The sequence below is a fragment of the Gallus gallus genome, chromosome 5 (genome assembly GCF_016699485.2).
Source record: "Gallus gallus isolate bGalGal1 chromosome 5, bGalGal1.mat.broiler.GRCg7b, whole genome shotgun sequence".
NCBI classification, from domain to species: domain Eukaryota; kingdom Metazoa; phylum Chordata; class Aves; order Galliformes; family Phasianidae; genus Gallus; species Gallus gallus.
This window is the reverse complement of record NC_052536.1, coordinates 57644462-57655326: the sequence shown is the minus strand read 5'-3', so window position 1 is coordinate 57655326 and position 10865 is coordinate 57644462. Positions and strand designations below refer to the sequence as shown.

Genomic DNA, 10865 nt, shown 5'->3' with positions numbered 1-10865 from the left:
TTAGGAACAAAAAGCAAACTTTAATAGTTCTGACAATAAAAGAACACATTCCTATGCACTATAACGGATATATATACAGAAATACAGTGAGACTTTCTCCGATACTCGTACAAAGTGAGACCGTGGGCATCAGTTACGAATGGAAAAGTACGCTTTCCTTACAATATCGTTAACATACCATAGCATAAGTGTCCTTACAGCTGCTGACAGAGCAAGTTAATACATTTCTAATTACGCTGCTGTAATTGAAGAAAAACCGTGGTTACGTGTTACAACCTGTTCAAGTATCTGGACAGAAGATGGTTTGGAATAACGCTAAGATTTGGAAGGTCTTTAGTTGCAGTGCCACGCAAATTATAATTCCCTTAATGATTAATTAAAAAGGGAGAAATAAGGCTTTGTAAACGAGCTGGGAAGTACGCTGGATATTGCAAATCAAAAGCACTTTGTGTGGGCAGCAGCACCGCTATGTACACAGAACAGAACACAAGACGTGCCCCAGCCTTCCCAGCCACTGCTGCATGGACAGAGCCCGGCTGGGCGCTGAGCCCCGTGTTTGGTCCTGCACGGCAGCTCGTGATGGGTGAGCAATGAAGGGCTGAACCGATGGCGGCCGCGTCGCGTTCATGCACCGACGAGGCTGCCCGTGGCTCACAGCTGTGTCACATCTTCTTCCTGTCCGGGCCCTCGGCAGGCTCCGCTTTCTGTGCGGGGAAGGCGTGGTGGTACAAATGTCTGTGGGTCGCTGCCGCGCTGTACAGCTTGTACAAAGCCTGCAAGAAACACAGGAGAGGCTCAGATCGCCCTCTGGTTTGTGCACCCGCTCCGGGTGGTGTACGATCATAGAGCTGCAGAATGGTTGGGTGGAAGGGCCCTCGAAGCCCACCTGGCCTTAAGCCCTGCCGTGACATCCACAAGGGGAGAGAGCGAGTTCAGGAGCTCACCAAGCTTTCACCATTGCACACAGACACAGCAAAGCCCGCAGCCCCAGAAGTCGCAGCTTTCAACCGTGCTTAAGGCACAGAGAGGCCCCCAGACAGCCCTGCACTGGTCTCCATGGGACAGAAGGGGCTCAGCACCTGCGAGAGCTGCCCCACATCTCACTTAGAAGGAAATCCCCACCTCACTCAAAGGCAGCAGAATGTACCAGCACTGGCAGCGCAGGGAAGCTGTGCAGCGGGGCTGTGCAGCGGAGCTGACCCCATAGCATCCCCAAACACAACTAATAGGAGAAAGACTCAAGCCCCCCCTTATAACACACACATAAAAAGCCCCCAGACTCTCCCCCGCACTTGGCCTCCAGCAGTGCCCTTCCCCAGGCACTGGAGGTGCCACATGCTGCCGTCAACCCCCATCCCTGCACCCAGCAGCTCTGCATGCTTCACCTCCCAGGGGTTCCCCATCACTCGAGGCACCCATGGGAGAGTGCTTAGGGGGAGAGGGGGACCCGAGAGGCACTTACCTCATTTGTGCTCCCCTGCGAGAGGCATTGGGGGAAGAAAAGGGAGAAAAAAAAAAGAAAGAAGCATCTCTGTGTATCACACACATCCACAGGAGCAAACCTCATGTCTCCATTCAGTGCATTCAGTCCCCCACAGCAGCATGCTTGCAGGATGCCCCCAAGGCCCTGCCCAGGCCTCCTGCAGCCACAGGGACAGCACACGCATACAGAGCCCTGAGGGCTCCCTGCACTGCTCTTCAGGGGCACCAACAGCCCCTAAAGGCACCGCTGCTCTGCAAAGCTCCTTCTTGGGAGTGCTCTCCCCCACCTTGGGAAGTTGTGCTGAGATGTGCCTGGGGCAGGGGGGTACCAGGGAGCAGCTGCAAACACTTTAACCTCTTCCTTAATTCCCAGCAGGGCAGCCTGCAGGCAGCCCATGCCTCTCACTTCCTGCTGGCCCCATGCTGTTCTCACTATGGTGCTGAACTCATTCCAGGTTCCTACATAGGGATGGGCTTCGACACCCAGCATCCCCCGAAAAGCACCAAGAGCACCACCAGGATGTCAGGATGGACCCACCTGGGATGCGGGGGACAATGGGCAGCCCCTGCTTGCCCTTGTTTTAAATGCAGCTGACATTGCTGCCTGGCTCAGGGGTGAAGAAACTGAGTAATGAACAGCTCAGTGTGAAAAATGAAGCACGGTTAGCTCTAGGCACACCCGGAGCAGGCGGAGGTGGTCACACTGAAGCGAAAACTCCTCACTCCTGGATAAAAAGCAGCCAAGGGGCAGTGTTTTCTCACTGCAACCTTTGTTAAGGTTTTAGGGATGTCTGACAGCAGGACCCAACCAAGACCTGCGCACTTGTTTGCACAAAGCGAAGACAAAGAGAGATGGCAAGCCTGAAGCAGGCAGGACAGAGCCCCAGCATCAGCACCCTGCAGCCCAGGGATGGCCAAAGCCCTGCCCTGTGCCAGGAGGGAGGAGCAGGGCTTCCCCCTTGGCACACACTCGGAGCACACAAACTCCTGTGGTCCTGAGCACCTCCCCAGCAGGATCACACTCTGTGCTGCCCTGTGCCAGCATTTAGCATCCGCAAAGCAGCATTTTGGGATGGGTAAAACAAGCAGAAAAAGGCAGAACAAAATAGCTTGTGGGGATCAGATTTGAGCCCAGGGCTTTTGCCAGCTACAGCACACTGCGCTCTCCTACCCTCAGAGAGCCACCCGGACCTAAGACTTCTCCCCTCATCATCACCTCCACAACCCAACCTGAAAACACTCCTCTGGCCCTGCTTTCCCCATCTGGAAGGCCTAAGGCACGGACTGAAGGGCACCGTCCCACCGCACCTAACAAGCCTAGGTGCAAACCCAACAGCCATTGGAAGAGGAGGAAAGGCCCCAGGAAACAATGGTTAAGAACTTTGGGGGGGGGAGGGAGGGGGATGTGGGTTCGGTCAGTTGGTTCTTAAATGAAAAGCTCTTTATCCTACCTGGTCCCACAACGCCGCCGCCACTTGGTCTATTACTGCGCCCAGTTCTCTGTACTCCCCAGAGTATCTGATGTACGCCCAGGTACACAGTGTGATAAGTGTCAAGCCCATGATCATGTTGCACAGACTGGCTATGATGTCCAAGCCAATGAAGCCGGTCACTCCGGCGATGACGTAAGTGATGAAGATGACGACGAAGAGCGTGGCGGGGGTGCGGGCGGCATGGAAGATGTTCTTGCTGTCGTTGTGCTTGATGTACTGGATGTAGAGCTCATCGATCTCGTTCTCCAGCTGCTGGAGGTAGCGGCGGCTGAACTCCTCCCCGCCCATCTTCTTCACCCCACGGAACAGCCTCACGGCTTCGTCCTTCAGCTCCACGTGTTTGGTCTGCAGGTCACTGGGTGCAAGGAAGGGTTTGTCCCCACCACAGACCTGCACGGAAAGCACAGCCTGCTCACTCGGCACCCTCAGCTCCCGTGTTCTGCCATGCAAACCACCGGAACGGCAGCTCCACGCGCTCCTCTTTGGCACTGAGCACTGTGTATGTCCACACTCTGTGACTGCTCACCGGGGTCTTAGGAACCAGCACCTCTCACCCTCCTCTTAGCCTCATTAATTGTTCCTAATACCCAACCTGAGCCTCCCCTGGCTCCCATCCTTTCACAAGACCCTCCTCTTGGGACCGTGTCTTCCAGCCGCTATTGCTCAGGACTTGAACCTGGAGACTCAAAGGCCCACCCTCAACTAACCGGCTCCAGCAGCACTGTTCTCCTCCTGCTACAGAGGATCAGCACTTCGGGTTTTAAGGCATAAGCACAAACACAGACCCAGGGCAGTGCACAGTAATTTGGCCATGCAGCTCTGCACGCCCTCCGTGCCAAAGCACAGCAACCTCCAGTACTGCAGAACAGAGCTGGAAGTGGCAGGAGACAGGCTAAGGTCTGAGCTTCACCTTAAAACATCACAATCATCTCATGCCTGAGCTGAGACGGGCTGGTAGGGCAGGGCAGAGGCGAAATGCCAGTTATAATGATATTTAGTGACTTTAATTTAATGATATATAATGACTTTATCCCCTAATTAGCACCAGACGTGGCACGGGTTAAAGGATAGGACAGGATTAGGATAGGACAGGATATTCACTTGGAAGGGACCCACGAAGACCATTCAGTCCCACCGCACTTCAAGGCTAACCAAAAGTTAAAGCACATCACTGAGGGCGTTGCCCAAATGCCCTTTGAATGCTGACAGCCACGGGGCACCAACCAACTTGCTAGGAAGCCTGCTCTGGTGTCTGACCACTCTCGTGATAGAGAAATGTTTCATGCCCTGTCTGACCCTCCCCTGGTACACCTTTGTGCCATCACCTCATGTTCTGACCGTCAGGGGTTGCATGGTCACACAGCAGCGCTGCCCCTTTCCATTACACTTTGCAGCTGAGGGAACACTGGGAAAAGGATGTAAATTCAGCTGGAGTCACAGCGCTCTGCAAAAAGCTGCCATCAGATAGAAGAGCAACCATTTGTCAACTGTCTTCCCATGCCCTGCCACGAAATCCTGACCAGACATCGCTTTCCTTTGGCCCCTTTCCACCACGAACATGGCAGAGTGTCTCACTGGGAACCTGAACACGCTGCACCTGCACGGATGCGGCCATAAATCTTGGCCGAGTCCTTGCAGGATGTTTTCCATCAGGAAACCAGGCAGGGAGGTTTCCCCAGGACGGGAGAGCCTGTGAAATAGGGTGCTGAGCACACCTACCTCTTCCATTCTCCTGCTGTAGGTGTCTTTGGCAGTGGCAACTGCTGCTAAATTGTTGGCTTCTGCCGTGGCCTGCAAGAAGGGCAAAAGGATGCAAAGTTCAGCTGCAGGACTGTGAGGTTAAGGATCGCAGAATCACAGAACATCCCAATCTGGAAGGGATCCAAAGGGATCATTGAGTCCAACTCCTGTAATCACAGAAGTGCAACGGCAGCGAGGAAGCCGGGGGCACGCGATCCACATGCTTTTGGCCTGGAGGCATGCGTGGTACCCCGGTGCACACACAGAACTACCCAGCTCCCTTCTCCAACTGCACTCTGACCAACACCAAACAAGATCCTTCTGTATTTCCCTGTTCGGTACCCTCAGGCAAAAGCCTGCGTCAGGAGAGGATTCCTCCCCTCCAAGTCAGAGCAACGGAACCTCTGGCTTCAGCTGTGGGAAACAGCAAGAAAGCAGATAAAAGGCTCAGGGTATGTAAACAGCCCCAGCTGCAGCCTCCCACTGAGCCCTGACCCAGCACAGCAGCACCACGTGGGGCGCATCCCTCCGTGTGTGGTCACACCACAGCCAGGGGACAACACTGCTCACCTGCAGGGAAACTGCAGCTCAGCAGCCCGGCCCTGCACCAGCCCTGCTGCCTCCGCTGCTTCCCCACAGTGCAGCTCCTTTGGGCTTGGAAGTGACAGCTGGATGCTGCTTGGGTTGTCCAAGTAAGGCACTTAAAACAAAAGCATGGAAGACTCCAAGTGCTGCACCAGTGGACTCCTCTGACAGCTAATGGGAAATCAACAGCAACCACAGTGCAGGGACGGCCACCTCACACAGCCCACCTACCTGCAGCATCGACTTTGGGTGCGGCAGCTCTTCCCCCTGGTAGATCTTGATGTATGCCTGCAAAACATGAAATCACATCAGGCGCAGCGCAGACCCCATTACAGCACGGCATCAACAGGATGGGAAAAGCCTGAAGAGGGGGAGGTTCCTGGCATGGGATGGCTTCAGCAGGGGATGCTGTGGCAGGCAGCGCACGGCTCACCGTCCATTCTTTGGGTGCTGCAGGGCAGTCTCTCAGGGCTCACACTCCCATCGCTCACTCCAACATCTACCCCATAGGATCTGCACCTACCTCCGTCCTTCACTGGAGGAGAAGGAGCCGGAGTCAAATAGCCCCAGAGAGTAGGTGGTGAGAATTACTCACTGATGTCTTGCATTAAAATGTCCCAGTAGCCATGACAACACAGTGAAGCGTTTTCCAAAGGCAATGGGAATACGGCCCTCAGCCTCCCTCCCTCCAGTCCTCCATTCTCCGTGGCAAGGAAGAGCCCTGCCCACTCCTGGGGCTCACTCTGCATGGCCAAACACACTGACACTTTGCCCTTTCATTACAGCACAATTGCTAAGGTGCTGCAAACAAATAAGCCCAATTTCTCTGGAATAAGCCAATACCTTAAAATACTCCACAAGGCCTCGGCAGGTGATGTGGTTTCCATTGATCTCCTTAACATCCAGGCTCTCGGGACTAAGAAGCCATGGAATTAAAATCTTCAAGTTCTTGATGAACTCATCGTCTATTTCTGGAAATAAGCCCAACACCATCAGTGCCACCCCTCAGCCACAGCGCGCACTGCCATCACACAACAAGGGGGAACCCGAGCCTGGATACGGGCACACTGTAACTCGGTGAGGTGAGCACCCAGCAATGATCCCCAGTGAAGGGAACCCTCAAACAGAGCATGCAGCTGTGCACGTACACACAAACCAGCTTCACTGTCTCAAAAGTAGCTGCAGGAACACAGATGTGACTTTTGCTTTTGCTGATGGCACTGCTAACGTGCACCAATTGCCAGAGAGCAGCACCTCCTTGCCAAGAGAAAAGCTGAGTACAGCTCTGAAAGAACAAGAGAACGCTGGCAATCCTAAGCCAGGTCCGTATGCACTTGTTAAATACTGCTCAGCACCCAAAATTAAAGGGGGAATCAACAAACCCCAGTTCAGCTTCCAGCAGAGCCTCCCTCCCCTGCTGCCTCGCCTGCCCTGCTGCTGCTTAGCACGGTTTGCCAGAGGGATGAGTTCCATTTTTTCACCCTTCCCTTTTATTTCACCTGATTAACTAAGTCTGTCCTGAAGGGAAACCGCCGATCAGATAAGTCAGGAGGGCTAAACGATCCTTGGAAAGCTTTTCAAAGTGAAATAATGTTCTTAAGAGAGCGGGTGTGACAAGGCTACCTGCTGTGCAGCAACCAGTCTGCCCTGCTCTGCATCTGTGCCGAGCTGCACGTGAGGAATGGGAATGCACTGCAGGAGCTCTTTCATGGAAAATCCTTGTAAGGGTTTCACGGGAAGCCCACGGCATCGGTCTGACAGCGGACCTTTGCTTTGTACCTTTCAGCTTTCCGTCGAAATTGGGGTTGGTGGCTACCTTCAGGCCGGGGTGAGGTAAAAGGAAGCAGGAGATTTTGGTGAAGCAGGAATGGATGTGCTTTCTGACATTCTGCAGCTCTTCGTGCTGATTCCCCGAGACCTGTGGGAGAGCAGTGTGTGGTCAGGTTTCCTCTGCATGCAGAGACACTGGGACAACAGCAGTGCCTTAGCAGTGCAGTGCATGAGCACGAGGACAGAGCTCTTCCAGCAACCCAGGAACTGGCCCATCTCTGACCGCACGCCCCAGGGCATGTTATTATCAATTGGAAAATGTGCACGTGTGCGTATGACCTGAATGCAAAAGCATTTGGGATTTCCCACCAGGGCCATTCTCTCCCTCTCTTTGACCAGGCCTCTCCACTACCAAATCACCCATGCATTTCCTGATCAATCCCCACAGAGCCCTCGCCCATTGGTTTCACTCTACAAGCGCCTATTACTTAAAGCATTCTTCCTTGTCCCTCCAGCAGAAGGGTAGCCCTGCACTGACTGCAGCACGGAGAATTCAGCTTCCTACAACACAGAATCCCAACTCCTCTGGGCAGTGCTCCATCCCTGGAAGTGCCCAAAGGCAGCTGGATGGGGCCCCGGGCAGCCTGACCTGCTGCCTCATTTAGTGGCTGGCAACCCTGTCCATGGTATGGGGCTGGAACTGAGCACAGAATGGCTTGGGTTGGAAGGGACCTCAAAGATTCTAGATTCTAGCTAGATGACCTTTGAGGTCCCTTCCAACCCAAGCCGTTCCATGGTTCTATGATTCTCTAAGATATTTCTGCTGTGATTTTAAGGCATGGCCAAGTACAGGTGTGCCCTTAACCACCATCACCAGCTCACAGCTGAGCAAAGCCCTGCCTTAAGGGAGTCATGGAAGCCCACGTGGAAACCGTTCGTGAAATCCAGAGGAGAAAGGACAAACCTTCAGGCGCTTCTCCAGGAACCTCGCGCCGCCGTCGGACCCATAGGAAAACTCATAGGGGAAACTCCAGTCACGCACCAGGAATATCAGGGACTGGGAAAGAGGAACAGAAGCAGTGAGTGCCACGCAGCACCGGCGCCGCTCAGCCACACGTTAGCAGGAGGGGATCTGCTGGGTGACAGTTTGAGTCCCTGGCTTGGAAAACAGCACCCGTCATTTCGAGTGCAGAACAAGGAAGGGATCTTTGCTAAGCAGGACAAAAGGCAGCGAGCTGCAGCCGCGTTCAGCTCCATCCTATGGGAATCTCACGGGCTCGTTTTCCAGCCATTTTCACCGGGCAGCTCTCCAGACAGACTTTTAACGAGAAGCACATGTAGGATAACGAGGAGTAAGAAATCGTTGGCTTTGGGAATCTTTATTGAGACATCCGCCGTCTCTATTCAACGAATAAATAAACACCAGCACGGTCAGCTCCGCGTCGCTACAGAAATGGCTTTGGGAAGGAATCACTGCTCTGTGCCCCATCTGTGTGCTGGGGGTGGCTGTGGGGCAGAGCCCCGGGGCTTCTCCCCTCCATTGGAATAAGCACTGAGGGGAATGCATCTCATTGCAGTTTCCTTAAGACTGTGTTTAAAACAAAGGTTTGGGCAACTGTTTCCCCTCCTTGTTTTTCTTCCAGAAAACATCAGGAAAAGAGGAAAAAAAAGAAAACAGAGCAGCGAGTTGGTCATTCCTAAAGGCACTGCAAGCCACAGCAAACGCCTGCAGCTCTGTCTTTCAGGACATGCTGTTCTTTTGGAGACTGCAGGACGCTCAGGAGACGGGGCCATGCTTAGGACTTGTCCACAAACACGTTGTGCACTCCTCGTGCTGAGTTGGGAGTTATTTTCTTTCTTCTCAAGCAGAAATGCAGCAGAGCTGCTGTGCTCCACGTGCCCAACGACCTGCAGCCCTCTGCCAAGCAAAGGCATTGGTCAGCATACAGCACTGTTTTGGCACATAGCACAGTGCAGGCAGCAGAAAGGAAGAGCTCATTTTCCACCACCCAGTGCTGCCTCCTTTCCAGCAGCACCAGCTCAACCACCTCGCTACCACCGCACTCGCTGTTTGGCAGCCTCCTCCTCACGTATCACAAGGCCAAAAGACATTCGCTGAGTTGGACTTCCAGGCTCAGAACCTCACCCAAGGAACTCAAGCTGCAGGCCATCTTCTGCAAACAAAGCTGCCTTGGTTCCAAGCCCCCACATCTCTGGCTGAGCTGTTCGGTTGCTCTCCCCACTCAGAAGCATGCTCCCCATCAGCACACCAAATCTGTCCGGCCTCAGCTGCAGCCTGCCTCCTCCTGGGTGGGAAGTGGCAACAGATGGCCATCCTCAAACATGCTCTGCAGGAGGCAGTGCTGAGATGGGGACAGGCAGCTGCGCTCTGCTCTGCTCACACGGCCCCACTGCCACCAGCTCCTCCACCAAATCTCACCACATCCACAGCTGTTCCACACTTGCACGGAGATTGCTGCTGAAGACTGCAGTGAAGCACAGAGACCCTGGGGAGGGGGGGAGCCCCAAGGAAACGCTTCTGAAGGATGATGTGTCCCTGTTACAATTAGTTCGGCATCCTCAGCCATCTATCAGTTAATGGGTTTTTAATCCATTTACATGGATTAAAACAGACAACGCTGACTGGCTCCATTGTTGGCTCCATTTCCATCAGCACTTTATGGAGATAAGGCACACAGAAGGCAGAGTATCACAGCGATAGTTACCTTTATCAACCAAGCTTGTGGCCTCGTAAAATGGATACTGGGATGTGCGACCAGACTTACTGCCCACAGACCTGCATGACTTGACACCACTTACATCATTAGGCAAAGCCACGGGCTGCCAGCCAGTCCTAATGACTTAAGCACATTTAACAGTGTCTCTTTACAGCCTCCTTCTCACTGATGGAGCATTTCACTTTCACTGTAATATTTGGCAAGATTATCCTGCTAACTTTTAAATAAAGAACAGAAATATTTATTTAATGTCTGGCTTTTTCTGTACCGTATTACAATTTTCTCCTGGTTCTTACAGCAACAAGCCAAACGTTTTTACTGGTAGCTTTAACACCATTTACCAATCATCTACCTTTGCTATATCCAATATATACTCAAAGCTCCCTAAAAATCTCTATTTGCCCACTTGTTATATTTTTTTAAGCTTTTTATTCCATTCCCCCTTCCTGACCACAGCCACCTCATAAACCCCTTCTGCCTTCCAGGATGATGGGGAGACTGACAATTCTCTTTTAATACTGGAAGGCAAAGCAAGACAGCTGTAACCCATTCCCAATTACTGCTTGCATTTCTACAATTGCTCCCTGCTTTGGGAAGCTCACAAACCTTGCATCCAGCTCTCCTATTGCAGGTGCAAGCTAGAAGATGGACTGAGGCATTGGGGCTGCCAGGGGGTGCCTGGGTAAGGGAAGTGAGTATTGGGCCCTGCTTCCTGGCTCACGCAGGTACCAATGATCTCCAAAACCTTCCAAACCCATTTGATTCCTTCCCAGCCTTCCAGGTGCACAGGGTTCAGTACAGCTACTATCAAAGCCACACAAACCACAGCTCGTTCTGTTACAGGACTGAGGGTTTAGCGAGCTGCTGAGCCACCTTTCTCGAGAGCAGCTGCTAAAGCCAACCCATGGACTCCTACCTCCACTCCTTCCACTTTTCTCTTTTCACTCCCATTCACTTTCCTCCTGGAAGGGGCCCTCCCAGCCCATCGTCCTCCTGCCGTGCTGAGCTGCTCACAGCTCTGGTGTCCAGAGTGAGCTGGCGTTTGCCTAACTCCTCT

At 53.1% G+C, this 10865-nt stretch overlaps 1 protein-coding gene across 3 annotated transcripts in view; it reads right to left on the bottom strand.

The window, feature by feature from the left end:
* ATL1 (atlastin GTPase 1) overlaps positions 1-10865 on the bottom strand; it is a 29558-nt gene continuing 18693 nt past the window's right edge. For 2 of the 3 annotated variants that reach the window (XM_046942604.1, XM_015276748.4), the window contains 8 exons: positions 8035-8127; positions 7080-7218; positions 6144-6271; positions 5532-5588; positions 4695-4766; positions 2934-3365; positions 1463-1477; positions 1-773 (listed from right to left, as the gene is read on the bottom strand). In XM_046942604.1, the coding sequence (XP_046798560.1) occupies positions 663-773; positions 1463-1477; positions 2934-3365; positions 4695-4766; positions 5532-5588; positions 6144-6271; positions 7080-7218; positions 8035-8127 (1047 nt within the window). In that variant the 3' untranslated portion in view covers positions 1-662. The remainder of the gene's footprint in view (positions 774-1462; positions 1478-2933; positions 3366-4694; positions 4767-5531; positions 5589-6143; positions 6272-7079; positions 7219-8034; positions 8128-10865) is intronic. The other variant, XM_015276747.4, reaches the window with a different exon arrangement.